Here is an 18,049-nt window from a genome sequence, read left to right on the forward strand (position 1 = left end):
GACGATGCTGTGGGCCCAAGGATCGAAGGTCCAACGATCCTGCAAGTGGCTGAGTCTTCCTCCCACCGGAAGCACTTCATTGCTTCTGGTTTCCCGAGGGTTTACCACCTCGGCCGCCTGCTCCCCTTCCTCCTCTCCCTCGAGATGGACGACGAGAGGAGTCTTTGCCGGAGCCTCTACCTCTGGGGTGATAGGTAGTGGACTGCCTTTCATATGCAGGGGTAAAGATTGGTGACTGGGTCACCACCGGCTGAGGGACCAACTGAAAGGTCTGCTGCGGTTGAGCCAAAGCTGGGGAGTAGCAGGAGCCGGAAACTGACGTTTAGCCTGACGCTGTTGGGGTCGGGGCTTGTTGGACTTCTTAAGTTGTCATCCTGAGAAGATTTCCTCTTTCGGGACATGCCCCATTTATTGAGAAGGTTCCTATTCTCAGTGGCAGCTTTGTCCGCAATCTCTTTTACCAGATCCACTGGAAATAGGTATTTGCCCCAGATGTTGGAGGAGATCAGTTTCCGGGGTTCGTGTTTTACAGTAGCGTCTGCGAACACGAAATCTCTACAGGCTCTCCGGGCCTTGATGAAGCTGTACAAGTCCTTCATCAAGGTGGCAAGGTAGGACTTAGCGAGAACCATTTAGTAGCCCGGGACCCGAACGTCCCCGGCCATTGCTTCAAGTTATACTTGAAGAGACAGGGAGGCGGCCAGCCTCTCTTTGGTGTCTTGTTCCCGACATAAAAGGTGATCATGGAACTTGGGGAGGCTTCCAGCTTTTATCATCGGGAGGTAGGGCGAGGGAGAGAGGCCTACACTCCTCTGTTGTAGGGCAGGGCTTTCCTTCCTCCACCGCCTTCAAGACAACATTCAGGGCCTTTTCCGTAAAGGGAAAGACCGTGGTGGGAGGAGCAAGAAAGGACGGGTACTTCTTGCTCAACGCCGGCATCTCAGAGTTAGTAAAGCCTTTACTCTTAAGGCTATCAGCCAGCATAGCTTGAGCCTTGGAGTGCTCAAGTATGATGACCTCCTTAGGTTCGGTCTCCTCCTTGGAGACTGGCTCGGACTCGAGACGGATGTAACAGCCCGGGTAGGCGTCAAAGCTAGGGCAGAACTCCACCTCTTCAAGGGGGACGGCACCCAATTTGTCGTTAATGAAGATGCGTCCGGTCGTGATCGGCATGTGTTCTGTATGCCTCCAGGGATTTGTTACTGAGCAGGAGGGAAGATCCTTGATAGAGATCTTTTTCGGCTGTTTCTTAATGCTCAATATTTCCTTTTTAAGATCCTCATGACCTTTGCGGAACTTCTCGTCCAGGAATGCCACCAAAGCCTGGATGGTATCCTGGGTGCCCGGTACCACAGGTATCGGAGCGGCAGATGTAGAGGGGACTGGCTCCTCAACCACGACAGAAGCCGCAGAGGGCGCAAGGGAGATCTCGCCCTCGGAATCAGGGAACTCCACCTGATCCACTTCGTCTTCTCAACCCTCAGCCATGAGGGTCCTTTCAGTATCTTCGCACACATCCGACATCCTCTCCACTTCGTCAATGTGACAACTCTGGAGAGCGGCCTCGGCATCCGGTTCGACCGTTAGTTGGACGCAGGGGATCTCATCCTTAGGGATCATGGCATCAACAGATGCCTTAGGGAGGAGTAAGGCCCTCATCTTCTCGTTAGGGAGATAAGGCCCCGTGCGTTTTTCTGAAAACCGCGCACCCACTTGTGCAGTTTCCTTCGGATGTTGTCCCTGGCCTCCGTGGACGGAGGATTGTCAAATGCCTCATCAAGCATGCCCTTGCAGCGGAACAGACCTGAGGACCCCAATACCGAAGGATCCCCTTCTTGGTTGACCAGCCGGCGTGGGTCCGGCACGCCAGGTGGCCATAGAAGTCAGGGCGACGAACACCACAGAAGGCGCTCTCACACTTCACGTACTCCTCCTGTAAAAGAAAAGAGAATGAGTACTTGGAAGTCAATACCATATGACTTATATTAATCTTAGATTAGGATTAAGTTAGTAACTTATAATATAAGGTTCCATTTGTGTATAAGCTTAGGATAGGTAAGCTAGAAAAGAGGTAGGAAAGACACATATTTGCGACTCCCGCCCAACCAATTGCCGCGACCTCACACTGTAATTAATTCCGTAGAGCCGATATGGGTCCCAGGAAGAGGAAGGACATCCGTTACGGATGGGCCAAGCATAGGCTTCCTCTGGGGAATTAAATACAGGGATGGGGAAATCTGAATTCAATCAGATTATAGAGAGAAAAAGGGGATAAGCTAAGCCCCTTTAGCGGGTAGGTCCCGGCAAGAGACTGCACAAGGATGCACAGAATATGCTGGAAAATGTCTTATTGTACAACTATACACAATAGTCTTCAGTCTAAGGTATAGGCATACCATAGGTGTACTGGCTATTATCCATAGTTGCATAATAATAGCTGCCGGGACTGAGCCGGCAGGAGAGAGGAGCGACTGTCCACTGTAAAGCCAAAACTAGTAGCGCCGGCAGCCTGATGGCGTGCCGGAGGCTCGTCTGGCGCCGGCAGCCGGATGGCTTGCCGGAGGCTCGTCTGGTGCCGGCAGATCCCCATCGAAGATGGACACTTCCCAGCCGACAGGCTATGTGGCAGAGAGAAAGGATGAAACCTCAGATAATGGCAGATCGCCAGCAAGTCGGCGGCCCCCGGCAGGCGGTAGGTGGCCGGCAACGGTAGACCAACACTGACATCATTCAATGAGACAGGTGGGGCACCGAAGATGCTGACGGCTAGCGCCGGCAGGGCAGAAACGGCAGTGGACCGACACAAGGATAGAGAGAGGGATAGGATAGGAGGGAAGAGAGGGAGGGGTAATACCCAGTGAAAGGGGAGGGTGCACCTTTCATCCGGCGGCAGAAAGCCGGTAGCTGGCTATAATGCCAGAGGCAGCCCAAGGGAGGACCAAAGAACACTCAAGGAAGGGAGGTCCTCCGCCGGCAGACCGACCGCCGAAGGCTATCCCATAGTACGACTATATGCGGGAAGCGTAGCAGTACGGACTAAGCAACGAAAGGACCCAGCCGGCTCCACAACCCATCGGCAAGCGGTGGAGTTGGACAGCGGACAAAGGTGTGATGGCGAGCCAACACAAAAGGGATAGGGGGGGAAAGGGAAAGGGTCCTGAAAGGGAGTGAATGGGGGGCGTAGCACCCACCGGCACACCCAGGGGAAGGGAATCTGTTCAGGGCTAGCCTAACTAGGTAGGAAGAGACCACTCTCCAGCCTAGGGTAGGTTAGCTCAGCATAGGTACAGCACTGGTGTCCTGTCCTAAACTATAAAGAAACAGAATCCCATGGACTGCCTAACCTAGGCTAGGAGAACTAGTCTCCTAGACCAGGAAAGACGGGTAGGACAAGTCGCTAGGCCACAGGGAGGAAGGGTCGTAACCCTACCAAGTGTGGACTAGGGGGAAGGGCAGAGCCCCTCCACCTTCAACCTCTAGCAAGGACCAGAAGGAGAAAAACATTCTCCTAAAGGTGAGCTTGGGTGAACGACTGGTACTTTGAGGTTCTGTCCCAGACTCAAGCCATGAATAATGGCAAGAAGAAGGGAAGAACAATCCTAGCCTAACCTACCCGAATGCTATTCAGGGTAAGGAGGGTTAGGATGTAGCCTAGGCTACCACAGAGGGAGGGGTTACCTTAAAAAGGTAACTGGGGAGGTGAGGAAGTATACAAGAACCCTAACGTTAGGTTAGGGGCAGGGGAGTCGACTGTAAGATCACCGAAACCCCTTGTATACTTCCTTGAAGGCAAAAAAACATATGTGCAATCACTGAGTTCTGTATGTATAAATGCCTAAATCTTCATTTCGTAATATAACACTAGGAACACTTATTATATCATGCGGGAAGTAAACATGAACACTTAGGCATCGAGCCTAGGGGCTAGGCTAGCAATCTAGCATAGGGTTCGGCTAACTATGTTCGCCGAAGGAATACTATCGGCATAATATAACTAATTCTTAGCAATGAAGATTAAATAACTAATGTTGTTCAATTAGTTATAAGACCGGGAATGCTGTCCTGGCTAACTAAATAAAGCATGTGAGGCGGACAGCAACGTCGCAACATGACGCCTCCGGTTAGGGCACAGCTCTGCCACAAAACACAAGATTTAAGGATAAAAAATCGTTACTTTACAGCTAGAGCTTATTTATACAATACAAGAACATGGTACACTCAACTTTCCAGAAGAAGGCGAGGCTGAGGATTGAAACTTAAGGTGAAAAATTAGTGAAACTGGGAAAGACACTCAGTATGGAAACGCTACAAAAAAAGGAATGACGCAGGCGGATGTGACGTTTGTCAAGATGGCGGACAGCTATGGCTGCCGTTTGTTTACGTCGCTCGGTACCGTAACAGTAACACAGGAAGAGAACTTTGCAACGGCCCCTCCTATAACTTGTGGCGTGTCAAGCATACGTCCCCTGTTGATATACGATATCCAAAAGGGAAACCTTACGGGTACTCGAGCCAGAAGTTAGAATTCTGTGAATCCTTTAGTTTAATTCTCTGGGAGTATCTACTGTAGTCATATATACCCTCAGGAAGCTACTGAAGGAACCTTCCATCAGGACGTCATGGCTTGAGCCCAAAAAAGATTTTGCACATTATTAGTACAGTAGAAATAAAGATTTTGCACATTATTAGTACAGTAGAGTATTGAGTGTGTCCAATACATTTTCTTGATTTGGTAATAACAATGTTACGATTTATTTTCAAATACTGTAATATAAATAATATTTTTGATGTACCAATTTCAGGTAGTTGCTGTGCATTCAAACTCAGGGGAAGTGAACTTCTTTGTGGATACAGAAGACAAGCCCAGTAAGGCAAGATTAAGAAGATACAGAACAAAGCTGGATTCCTGTAATAAAAACCTGCCACTTTAGAACATGAAAATTTAAATTTATTAAATAACATATAAAAATTTTACTATAATGCATCATGAAATCTAAATACTTATTTTTATGGACTGATCTAAAGTTTGACATATAAGTTAAATATTTAAAGTTTATGATTATTTTTTAATTTATTTACATTATAATGTATGGTTAGAATCAAAGTCTTAGATATACTTCCACAGAACCTAGTCAACATACACTGTTAAGAGAGAAGTCAGTTAATAAATCTATATCTATGAAAACCATTATTGATGCATTACTACCCTATGTAACTGTGAAAAAATGGATAAGTACTTTATATACAAGATAGCAAGCATGTGTTTTTGAAACAGTTTTGAAGCATACTTATACAAGACAGCATGTGTTTTCAAAGCAGTTTTGAAGCATAATTCCCAGTTTTGTACTTGTTGTTTTCCTGAGTTGTGAACCTGATTATCTTCAACTAGGCAATTCTTTCTTCTTGAATTTTAATGAATAATGCTCCTTGTAACTCCACGAAGTCTAGAAAAATCAATTGGATTATAAAATTTGGGTCCGAGGCTGGTATGGTCATTTTGAACTATCTTTATATGTTAAAAATCATAAATTTTAAATGTACTTTGAATTTTCCTGACTAAAAACATGAGTTCTTTTCACAGAAGTATGATTTGAGCAAAGCTGGAAACTTGGCTGTTAAAATTTGTAACAAGGTGTCGGTAGTTACTAGCGGGGGAAGCCTTAGCCAGCTCACTGGGAAGTCACTCACTCTGACTTTCACCTAGAACTTGAGGGATGAATGAAGAGGGAAGTGTAACGTAAATGACTCGGGTTTGTATACAGTAATTAGGAAACAAAAATTTGGAATAATTTGCTTTTTTCCTAACTATACAAACCTGGAGCTCTTTACGTAGGATTTTATTTTGGCGATAGCTGAACCCAGCCGTTGAAACGTTTGCAAGGTGCAACTAGTGGAAGGGGGGATAGCATGGGTAGACCAACCACCCCGCTCACACCAGCACTAGTAAACAACCGCCACTGCAATTGTGGCAGGGCTTCCCGGAGGAAGGGAATGGTGGGACCAGTATGTATAGTTAGGAAATATAAAAATTATTCCAAATTTGTCATTTGTTCCGGCATTATATGCAAACCTTACACTCTTTACTATGGAGACTCACTCTATGGTGGGTACAAGTCTTAAAACCAACTGGCTGGTGACAGTCCCGGGCCACCCTGACACCTCATGATCCTTACAGGATGATGGCCTGAGCAATCGATGCTAGGTGTAGAATTTAGCAATGTAACGACCAGGTAAGCGTAATTTTGGAGCCAAGCTCCTCACTTAACCTGGACATTGTCCAACTCCACCTTGCTTGGAACATAAATATATAAACATACATCAGACTACACAAAGGGCATGGTACCCACCTACAGTCAGAGGAGGTCAGCTTGCAGAGTTCCTCGGATGCTGAACCCTAAGAGAGGGAAGGGTGAAATAGGAAGTGGCCAGTCATTCATTCATTCATATTCATCATAGACTTACTCACTGGTAACATCTGCCATCAACTGACTACTACTTGTCTTACAAGGGAGTCGAGGTATTACTGACCAAATTTTATGGAGCCATCACAGGACCTAAGGTAAATGTATTCAGGTTCCTGTGGGTTATGTCTTGCAGGTAGTGGGGGGTGAATGTAGTTTGCCGTTTCCACACGCCCGCTTGTAAAACCAGCGTCACAGAGAAATTTATTTGAACGCCAGGGATGTGACGACACCCAACGTCATTAGCACGGGGATTACGACTAGGAGGTGAGGAGCCTAGTTATATAGCTCCCTCGATTACCCGTCTGATCCAGGAAGTTATTTGTAATCTTCCTCTTGGTTCTGGAGGTTCTTTTAAAGTATTACCTCAGCGCTCTCATAGGGCAAAGTAACAGTTGGTCTGGGTGATCTGTTACAGAACAGAGACTCTCAATCTAAGGGCCCGAATCTAGGATCTGCTACAGCCGGATTTTGATTCTTAGCTACAAACTCAGGGATGAAACCGTATGTCATTTGGCCACTATCCCCTTGAATAAGCGATGTCATAGGACAGACCATGTCGCTCGCTGACCCTTGGCAGAGGCCAAGGCTAGAAGAAAGACCATCTTTAGGGTCAAGTCACGATCTGATGCTTGACAAAGAGGTTCGTATGGTGAGCATAGTACTTTCACTAGGTTCCAAGATGGTCTGACTTCCAACTCAGGCCAGGTACACTTGAAATTCCATATGAGGAGAGAGACAATTCCATCAAGGAAGAAGCTTTAACTCCGTTCAGTTTAAAATCGAGGCTTAAGGCCGAGCGATAGCCTTTCACTGACGACATTGAACAAAGTTTTTCCTCCCCAAGGTATACCAAAAACTCCACTATCGTTGGAATAGTGGCACTGTGAGGAGGGATACCCCATCCATGACACCAACCATAAAAGACGAACCATTTTGCCTGATATGCCGAGGCAGATGATTCCCGAAGATATCCTGCCATTCTCTTTGCAATTGATCTTGAAAAGCCTTTCTTTGCAAGGAGTTGCTGTATAACCCCTAGGTGTGAATAATCGGTTAATGGAAAATCTCTCCGTGTGATTGTCTGAGTAGATCGGAGGAAGCTCTCTCGGTGCCTTCTGTGAGCAAATGCCGAAGGTCCGGGAACTATTCTGCATGTTTGCCACAACAGAGCTACTAAAGTTATCAAAAGATCTTGCGATGCCCTGACTTTGTTTAGAATACTCCTTACTAGGCAGAAGGGGGGTGAATGCGTAGAAGTCCATTCTGTCCCACGGATGTTGGAAGGCGTCTTGCCTGACTGCCTGGGAATCCGGTACTGAAGAGCAGTACACTGGAGTTTCTGGTTTAGGGATGTTGCAAACAGGTTGATTGTTGGCAAAGCCCACAAAGTCAAAACTTTGTTGGCTAAGTGTAGTTTCAAAAACCATTCGGAGCCTACTATCTGAATCCTCCAGCTTAGATTGTCCACCAGCACTTTCTTCTTGCCCGGGATGAAACGGGCTGATAGCGTTACTGAGTTGTCTTCCGTCCATCTGATGATTCCAACATCTAGCTGCTGTGAAAAGTACCTCGTTTGTGTATGTGTGACATCATGGAAATGTTGTCGCTCCTCAACACTACGGAGGGCCCTGTTGCTTGGATATGGACCAAAGCCCGGATGCCGTGAGGTGCAACATGTGAGCTCCCTCACCCTTCTTTTGATATGTCTATGAATAGCAACAAATCTGGGGGAGGAGAGAGAAGGTTTACTCCCCTGAGCAGGTTGGTGTCCGACACTCACAATTTGGGTCCCTTTTCTGCTCTAGAAACTGGCACTAAGGTGTTCCGTGGGTCAAGGTGCTGAAACCAAAAGGTCTTCAGCTCCCACAGTAGAGAACGAATGTAGACGGCCGTTGGGAACCAACTCTAGAGAAGTTACGTGTCCCAGCAGCCTTTGCCAGAGGTCTCCTGGCAACTTGTACATCGAGAGAAAGGGTTGAGCTACCTCTCTGAGACTATTTGTTCCTCGGACAGGAAAACTTTGCCCAGTTTGGTCATGATTTTCATCCCTAGATATACCATCTCTTGAGAAGGTTGCAGAGGGACTTTTACCTCACGATCCCCAGATCCTGGCAAAAAGCAAGAGGCCTGTCTCGCTGGAGAAGGGGCTCTCTCGAGTCTGCTAGAAATAGCCAATTGTTTAGATTGCTAGAAATAGCCAATTGTTTAGATTGCTAGAAATAGCCAATTGTTTAGATTGCTAGAAATAGCCAATTGTTTAGATAACAAAGGAGACAAATGTCGTTCTTGTGAGCCCAGGTGGACACTAAGGTAACAACCCAAGTGAACACCTGAGGTGCTTTGGACAAGCTGAAGCACAGCACCTTGATGTGAATCTCGGTTACAGTACTTCCGAGAGGATGTCAAGTATGGATGAATGGGGATCTGGAAGTATGCATCCTTGAGGTATAACGATATGAAGTCCTCTGGTCTGCCAGCCTGACCATCTGGGCTGTCTCCATCTTGGATGGAGTTTTTTGGACAAATTTGTTTAGGGCCGAGGGGTTAATGCCTGATCTCCAGTCTACAGCTGACTTTTCTACAAGAAATCACTGGCTATAGAAGCCTGGAAGCCCATCCGGGACGTCTATTTCTTCCCTAGCATGGCCTGACTTCTGCTTGAAGGGCACATTCCTTTGTGTAGGAATCCGACATCATCGAATATAGAGTCAGAGGAGGGTGAGAGTGTGTGAATGGAACAATGTATCCCTCTTTGAGTATGGAGACTGAGTGGGGGAAGATCTAGGTCGAAGAGCAGTATCGGCCTGTAGGGAGATTTCAAGAGATGGTGTCACTGAAGCGTATCAGGAACATCTCGTGGCAGGAGAGGGACGAGGGCACCTGCCCACATTCTGACCAACAGTGCTCGTGCTCAGTCTCATACGAGACGGATTTCTGGTAGCAAGAGCGTTAGCTCCTGTACTTTGTGCTGAAAAACTTTACCCGGGCTTTGGTACAGCACTGCAACTTACAAGAAACCTTACTGAGGAAGTCAGTCAGTCTCAAATCACTCGGATCAAATCAATCAATCATCCTATGCTTCAGTGACCTCTTCCTACTCCTTTTTGGGGCTGAATGAACACTGGGAAGGTACAAGTAATAGGAATAGGTGAACTGGTTACCTGGTGACTCGAAGGTAATGATCACCTGAAGAACGAGCGTAGGTTACTATTATTTGTTTCCTGATTGCAGGGTTTCCAATCACAGCTATCAATAGCATGATTCCCAATTACTGCTACTGATTGCATGGGTTCTAATCATGGCATGTGGCCAACCTATGTGAAATAATGACTGTGGAGAACAAAGACAAAGACAATTGTGTTGCCGTGAGAGAACACAATAGAAAAGTTCTCATGAAGATGAAACACGAAGGGAAATAGCACAAGGAAACCTCAGAGCTCATGAATGGAAGACCTCATAGCCAATACAAGAGATGAAAATGATCATAGATTCCTCTTCCACTAGTTTCATGTACTGTACTTGGAAAGCTAGAAAAAACAACATGCCAGACATTCTGTGTCCCGAAAACCACTGAAGACCAGGCGCATGGTGTCCAATTATGTAGAGTCCGACAAGCGTAGTGAATACATTCTTCCAGATACACAACCTCTCAGGATGTACTAGGGTCGCTAGGGTCGTCCTTACGAGTAGATACATTCCCGTTATGCATCATTCTTCCCACACATACTCAGGGAGAGACCAATCAGGGGTGTATACGTCACTCGGCTGGGCGAGAGGAAAAGACTGATCATATAGTGATTGGTAACACAGAGACTACTCAAGTGGTTACAGAGCATTTGGACACCAGCGGTAGGCTAATCTGGGCTGTAACATATGAACTCTTGGTGTGTGGAAATACTGTAGTTTTCCTGGTGATAGTGCTCATTAAACTCTCTAAGAGTGGATGATCATGGGCGTAAAAGATCATGCATGTGGACCATCATGGGCTTAGACAATTGCATTTGTGTAACTCATGCGCATGGATGATTGGGTTTGTAAGACTCATGCTTGTGGAAGATCGTGTTCGTAGATAATCATGCACATGGCCATTCATTAAGTACAATCATGTTCAAGGATAATCGTGCATGTGGCTGATCACGTGCATGGACAATTAGGTTAATTGATGATGGTGTTCGTGGAGGCAATCATGTATGCACTGTGGTTGATTGTGCAAGAGGAATCTAGTTCACGAACGATCATGGGCACTGATGATGGTGTGTGTGGTAATCCTGATCAGAAAACACCTCTAGCAAATTTTTTAGGGCAGCCTTTGAAGTTTGTGCGCATAGAGTAGGCATCACTGAAGTGTCTGGGGAACGTCCCTGGCAGGAGAGGAATGAGAGCAAGGCTCTGAGTCCTGACCAACAGCATTCGTGCCTTGTCTCTTACGAGACTTGGGACTCTTAGAAGAGGCGTAAGCTCTTGTAACTAGTACCTCATCGCCTTCCTGAGAGTTGGGTTTTGATGCAGTGTTGTTCCTCCTATGAAACCATGCAGAGGAGCCAGACCAAGACTCCAGAGAGTTAGACTGATCGGTCGTCCTGTGCTTTGATAACTTCTACCTCAGCAGGCGTCACATTCAAAGATTCGGTTATCGTCTCTAGAATTTTGCAATAGGATAAAAGAATGCAGCAGTAGCAGGGCGTAGCAATATCTTTTCAGCAAACTCAACTCCTCTCTCTCTCACAAAAGAAAATGAGAAATAGGACATTTAGGTAAGAGGAAAGAAGTGCGTGCCCTTCCATCCCAACTGACAATACATTACATATACTCAGTTCATATGAGAGTTGTGAGAACCAATGTTTTTTCCTGCTGTGGGAAAATACTAGGCCATCAATCCTCCCAGCATGAGACCGTGCAGTTAAAGGTGTGTGAACATCCCTACCGAGTACAGTACCCTGACACTTCCCTAGGGTTGTGTATGCCAATGTCTCTTCTCATTAAGGGACAGCTTTTGGTCCTTACTCAAGGAGCGAGGTTCCTGGTACCAACACTGTCTCCCCCACGATTCGAGAAATAGTAGGAGCTACAGTACGCGTACATAACTCATATCGATCAGATTTCTTTAACTTCTTCGTTGACATCTTCGACTCATTCTCCTTCAAAGTTGCAACAAAGACTCAACTAAGATGATATAAGGGAGAAGGGAGAACAAGAAGTTTGTCTTCTTTGGAGTTATGCAGGCCAATGACATCGCTCTCACGAGGAAGAGGCCACAAAAACACCTTCTGGGATCAGCATACACCAAGTTAAGAAGGGTGGCGTACACTTCCCTTTTACAATCAGTGGCGGAGGAACTTATTATTGGCAGAGCAACAGTGACATACAAGGAAAACCAACTTTCTTAGGATGACGTTGCCATTGTACGGCCACACACACGATGGATGTAACAGCAAAAGACAGGCCACCTGGCAGAAACATGTATGTTGTATAATGGCAGGTAGCAGAGAAAACTAACACAATTACAGTTATCAGGAAATGCTGCATATCCTTGGCTTTTCATTAATATCCCTCGAATTCGACTATCTGCAAGATCATTTATTCAATCTGAAAGAAAATTCAAAAGATTAAAACAGCTAGACGGGTTCGCCAAGATACACATCTGTATTCTTAAGCGGGCAAAGTCATAGTGAAGGTTACACTACTTGGTGGGTGGGCGGGGCCTTCACCCGTCAGTTATTACTTCTACCTCGTTAAAACTTTAAATAGCCATTTCAAGCTACACTGAAGCCACACTTTTATTATGCCTAAGGTTTGTATCATATGTAGGAACAAACAGAAGATAAGTTGGAATAACCCAGTTTATAGAAAGTAAGGTATATTATATCTTTAATGATAAGGTTAGGTTAGGTTAGGTTAGGTTAGGTTAGGCTAGGTTCAGTTAGGTTTGTAAGGACAGTGAGACAAGCGTCACCAAGATCAACTGATACTTTATTTGAATGCGCACGGAAATACATAACAAGGTGCGGACGGAAACGTAGGATTACATTGGCGCCAAGCCAGATTGAAGTGCCCGCCAAAATATATGTGTTTTCTTACACTTACAAATATATGAATTATGGGTTAACAAAAACATGTCATGAAACGATACATATATCAAAATGTAGCTCTGGTAGAGCGGAATATATATACATAGGACACCACAGTGTGGCGAAGAGAGAATTTAAATAAATAAGTAGTTTGTCGATTTTCTGGACGACGAAGGGATCGGTGTCCTTACAAGTACTCCCCCCCCCCAAGACATCGGGCGGCGTAGAGGGCTGATGATCAATCTTCGTATCTCTTCGGGCGTCGGAGGGTTCCTCTTGTTTTTGAACGGAGGGGCGCGCTGGCGGTCGGTGTAAGGATCTCTTCCTCTTGACGTCGTTTGATGATTTTTCCTTCGTTGGGCGGCTTGTTTTGTGGCGGAACTCTGGGTCTGCCAGGTCCAGCGGAGGCGGTGTCGCTTCCTTCGAGAAACGCTGGTTTCACGCGGTCTATAGAGACCCAGTCCTCTTGGCCATGGACGTCGAGAAGGAAGGCTTTCGTTGTCTTTTTAATAACCCGGTAGGGACCTCGATAAGGTCTAGTCAGTGGTTGTCGATGAGCGTCGACACGGACGAAAACGTACTTGCAGTCATCCAGGGTTTTTGGCTTGAAGTGCTTGGTTCTGTCCTGGTAAGTTTTGAGACACGGCCTGAACTTCCTGGCGATATCCCTTAGGTGATCCAGCTGCGTGTCGTCGGTTGATGAGGAAAAGAATTCGCCAGGAACTGCGAGCGCTTCCCCGTAAACTTTTTCGGAGGGCGAAGGTTCACCGTCTGCGCGAGGGGCGGTGCGAAGGCCGAGGAGTACCCAAGGAAGTCGTGATTTCCAGTCCCCGTCGGTGCAGCTCGCCATCAGGGACGCCTTGAGGGCGCGGTGCGTTCGTTCGACCATGCCGTTTGCCGCGGGGTTGTATGCCGTGGTGCTGTGGAGCGTCGTCCCCATCAGGTTCGCCAAAGCCAGCCATATTTCTAAGAGGAAAGCGGGGCCTCTGTCAGTCGTGATGTCGTCAGGAACGCCAAACCTGCTCACCCAGCTTGACAGGAGGGCTTCGGCACATGCTTGAGTCGTAGCTTCGGTCATCGGCGATGCCTCCAACCACCTCGTGGAGCGATCGATGATCGTAAGTAGGTAGCGAGCGGATCCAGAAGGGGGCAATGGTCCCACGACGTCGATGTGTATATGTCCGAAACGTCTTTTTGGCTGGGGAAAATCGCCCACCCCCGATTCGGTGTGACGGCTGACCTTGCTTGACTGGCAGTTGATGCATGACCTCGCCCATTCCCGGGCGTCCTTTTTTATCCCTGGCCAGACAAACTTTTCAGACAGAAGGCGAGCAGTGGTGCGTCCTGAGGGGTGCGAAAGTCCGTGGATGATATTGAATATTTTCCTTCTGCAGGAGGCTGGTACCCAGGGACGAGGGCGGCCCGTGCTGGTGTCGCAAAGAATAGTTACTCCTGCTAGTCCGAGGGGAACCGCACTTATCTTGAGCGCGGATGGCTCCGTCAGGTGAACCTGTGCTTCTTGGTCGGTGCGTTGTTCGGTTGCGAGATTGGCGTAGTCGATTCCCAGGTGGATCGCGTCAATTTCAATCCTTGAAAGGGCGTCCGCGATTGGGTTTTTCTTTCCTGGGACGTAACGTATGGTGCACCCGAATTCGGCGATTGATGCGAGATGACGTTGTTGTCGGGATGACCATGCGTCCGTTGATTTCGTGAAGGCGTGGACGAGGGGTTGATGATCCGTTGCAATCGTGAAGGGGGTACCCTCCAAGATGTGCCTGAAGTGGCGGACGGCGAGGTAGACGGCGAGGAGTTCCCTATCGAAGGTGCTGTATCTTGTTTCGGCGGATTTCAATTTCTTGCTGAAGAATGCCAGCGGTCGAGGAGAACCATCGACGAGTTACTCAAGCACAGCCCCGCAGGCGACGTTGCTGGCGTCGGTCGTTAGTCGCAGGGGCGCGTTGTCGTCGAAATGAGCCAGGGTGGTGGCATTCGCAAGGGCATCCTTCGTACGAGCGAATGCCTGTTGCTGGGGCAAGCCCCACTCGAGTTTTTTTTGCTTTTCCTTTCAGGACGTCGTCGAGGGGTGACAGGGTTTGTGCGATGTTGGGGATGAAGCGCCTGTAGTAATTGACCATTCCCAAGAACTCCTGAAGTTGGCGAATGGTCGTAGGTATTGGGAACTTCCTGATGGCGTCGACTTTGGTTGTCATGGGTTTTACCCCGCGCGAGGATACACGGTGACCAAGGAAATCCACTCCCTCCGCACCGAACGTACATTTGTCGAAGCGTACGACTAGGCCGTTCTCCTGTAGGCGCTTTAGGACGGTGCGGACGTGTCCCCGGTGTTCCTCCTTGGTTTTCGAGAATATCAGGATGTCGTCGACGTAGCAGACGCAGAAAGGTAGGTCACCCAGAATGCTATCCATTAGTCGTTGGAAGGTTGCCCCGGCGTTGCGTAGACCGAAGGTTGAGTATGCGAAGGTGTAGGATCCGAACGGCGTTACAATGGCAGTTTTCGGGATATCTTCCGGGAATACGGGGACCTGGAAGTTAGACTTGAGAAGGTCCATCTTGGTAAAAAACCTTGCGCCGTGCAACGCGTTCGTTAGGTCCTGCATGTTGGGCAGTGGGTAGTGATCGGGCGTTGTGATGAGGTTGAGGCACCTGTAGTCGCCGCAAGGTCTCCAGGACCCGTCCGGCTTTTTAACCATGTGCAGGGGTGATGCCCAGGGGCTCGATGCTTTCTTACAGATACCCATGCGTTCCATGTCCTCGAAGGCGAGTTTGGCATCCTTCAGTTTCTGAGGTGGGAGGCGGCGGAATTTGGCGTGAGTGGGAGGTCCTGTCATTGTGATGTGGTGGTAGATGCCATGCTTGGACGGGGAACCTGGCGAGTGTCGGAGCTCGGGCTTGAAAACCTCGGGAAACTCTCGTAGGAGGTCGGCGTAGGGGTGCGTTGTTACGGCGGATACGGACATTGTTGCAGGGCCATGTTCTAGGGCGCGAGACTGGCAGGTCCCCGTGTCGATGAGACGTCTGTTAGCGACATCGACGAGGAGTCCATGGTGGGCGAGGAAATCCGCACCGAGGAGGGGGCGATTGACGTCGGCGATAGCGAAGGGCCAAGAATACGAACGGCCCATGATAGATATCTTGAGGGTCTTGATTCCATAGCACCGTATGGGAGATCCGTTGGCGGCGATGAGTGAGGGAGCGTTTTTGTCGGGACCACGGTCTAGGTCGACTTCGAAGGAGGGTACGTTGACTGCATTGCGCCGGTGTCCACCATGAGTCTACGGTTGGAAATAGTATCGAGGATACAGAAACCAATCTTGTTATGGTTAACTGCGGTCGCGATGGTGGCAGGTGGATGCTTCTGGCGTCATCTTCTAGGGAAACTGCATGGTGCTCTACATTTCTTGGCGTCACTGCCGAACTATTGGTGGTAGAAGCACCATGCTGGGTTAGGCCAAGGGTTTGGTCGCGTCGGTTGCGGTGGTTTCTTTCTTGATAGAATGTTGATCTCGTCGTCCTCGAGGGCCATTGCCGAGGAGTCTACGGAAGAGCAGCTGCTGAAGGAGGAGAACGGAGGCGGTGTTGACGATGATGCTCCGAGGCGAGATGCTTTGGAGGCCTCGTGGAGCTTCTGAGCCTTCGACAGGAGTTCGTTCATCGGGAGCGTGTCGGCGTCTGTCAATTGGGCCCGTACGTCCTGTGGTAGGCGTCGAAGAAAGATCTCGCGAGATAAGCTAATCTCACGTCGTCGGCCATTGCTGTCTGTTTCGGGGAGCATGAGCAGGCCGGTTAGCTCGTCCCACGCCTCGACAGGAGAGGTGTCACCCATGGGCTTGCCGGCGAGGTCCAGTACTTTCTGTGCCCTTGCTGAGACGGAGAGGGAGTAGATACCGATGAGTTTCGTTCTCAGGTCGTCGTATGAAACTTGGCCGGCCTGGGCGTCGAGCCATGGGGAAATCTTGTCGAATACTTCTTCAGGTATGGAGGTGAGAACGATGTCAGCCTTGGCGCAGGAGTCGCTGAGTCTAGCGACGCGGAAGAGTACGTCGGCTCTCAGCAACCAGGAAGCGGTGTTGTGTTGAGAAAAGGGCGGCAGTTTGGCTTTGGGCGTGGAGGCGAGGCCGTTGGGTGCGATGGGCGTGTTGCTTCCTACATCGTGGCCAGACGACGAGTCGGCGAAGAGGTGAGAGGTTATGTCGGTTAAGCTCATCCTACTGCTTTACGTTCACCGAAGTGTGGGAGAACCAAAGGCAGGTTCTTGCCTAAGGTAACGGAGTATGTAGAAGGTAGCACGGCCATAATAAGTCCGTTAATGGCAAAGCTAAAACCGCTGATGCTACTTTCAACTCCGGGGTCACCAGTTGTAAGGACAGTGAGACAAGCGTCACCAAGATCAACTGATACTTTATTTGAATGCGCACGGAAATACATAACAAGGTGCGGACGGAAACGTAGGATTACATTGGCGCCAAGCCAGATTGAAGTGCCCGCCAAAATATATGTGTTTTCTTACACTTACAAATATATGAATTATGGGTTAACAAAAACATGTCATGAAACGATACATATATCAAAATGTAGCTCTGGTAGAGCGGAATATATATACATAGGACACCACAGTGTGGCGAAGAGAGAATTTAAATAAATAAGTAGTTTGTCGATTTTCTGGACGACGAAGGGATCGGTGTCCTTACAGGTTAGATTAGGTTAGGTTACAGGTCTTAATAAAATATAAAGTTCATAAAATTGATGTGAAATTATAGTATCATACCATAACCCACAAATGTAATCCTGCATATAAATTTGGGTGGATTTTAATGGATCAAAACTCTAGGTAATAATTGCAAAAAGAAAGACCCAGAAAAACTCTACAGGCTCTTGTGAAACTCCCTTGTGAGTAACTCATTAGCAATAAGCAAATATCATGTCACAAAAGCAACAAAGTTGTAATACTCTTCACACTGGTATCTTTATACACAATTCCCCTATCTATTCCCTGCCGTGTAACTGTCCACAAATAATCCTGTCTTAACAAATATAATAATACAGTAATAAGAACTCTAGATTTCATCATTGTCTCAACTAGTCTACTTTTCTCTTTAAAAAAAATTGGGGTTAATACTCTCCACGAACTCTGAATTACTTTAAAACACTTTCTTCCAGCATAAAAAATCTCCTAAACATGAAAATTTACTTAAATAGAGACTTTAATTTCACTTTCCTCCCAACTGTCATGTATAACGTATTCAGAACAATAGCCCTACACATTCACAGTCCATCCTTCATATTAATATGGTAGTGCTTTCTATAGCTAAAAACTGAGGCCTACACTTAAACAACTTGATGATCTTACCATGACAATGATGATAGATAACCAAATCAATAGGTTATAAGAACGATGGTTAATTTATCAAAGAAAAAACAAAAGACTTCTTTATCTTGAAGATGTATGTACGCCTGAACAGCGGCATGTGAGTGGGCCTCCTAAGTTGTCTCAACTTG

General features: G+C 47.5%; 1 protein-coding gene and 1 long non-coding RNA gene across 5 annotated transcripts in view; one reads left to right on the forward strand and one right to left on the reverse strand.

The window, feature by feature from the left end:
• Positions 1–5,189, forward strand: part of LOC137632668 (jouberin-like) — a 110,309-nt gene extending 105,120 nt beyond the window's left edge. The window contains exon 11 of one of the 3 annotated variants that reach the window (XM_068364748.1): positions 4,803–5,189. In XM_068364748.1, coding sequence (XP_068220849.1) covers positions 4,803–4,931 — 129 coding nt within the window. In that variant the 3' untranslated portion in view covers positions 4,932–5,189. The remainder of the gene's footprint in view (positions 1–4,802) is intronic. The other 2 variants (XM_068364747.1, XM_068364749.1) reach the window with 2 other exon arrangements.
• Positions 4,794–18,049, reverse strand: part of LOC137632669 (uncharacterized) — an 80,736-nt gene continuing 67,480 nt past the window's right edge. Inside the window, exons 2-4 of one of the 2 annotated variants that reach the window (XR_011042080.1) lie at positions 17,901–18,049; positions 5,289–5,444; positions 4,794–4,906 (exon numbers count right to left, since the gene is read on the reverse strand). The exon at positions 17,901–18,049 is cut by the window's right edge and continues 15 nt beyond it. This is a non-coding gene — a long non-coding RNA (uncharacterized lncRNA). The remainder of the gene's footprint in view (positions 4,907–5,288; positions 5,445–17,900) is intronic. The other variant, XR_011042079.1, reaches the window with a different exon arrangement.

This window comes from Palaemon carinicauda, chromosome 41 (genome assembly GCF_036898095.1).
Source record: "Palaemon carinicauda isolate YSFRI2023 chromosome 41, ASM3689809v2, whole genome shotgun sequence".
In the NCBI taxonomy this organism is placed as follows: Eukaryota; Metazoa; Arthropoda; class Malacostraca; order Decapoda; family Palaemonidae; genus Palaemon; species Palaemon carinicauda.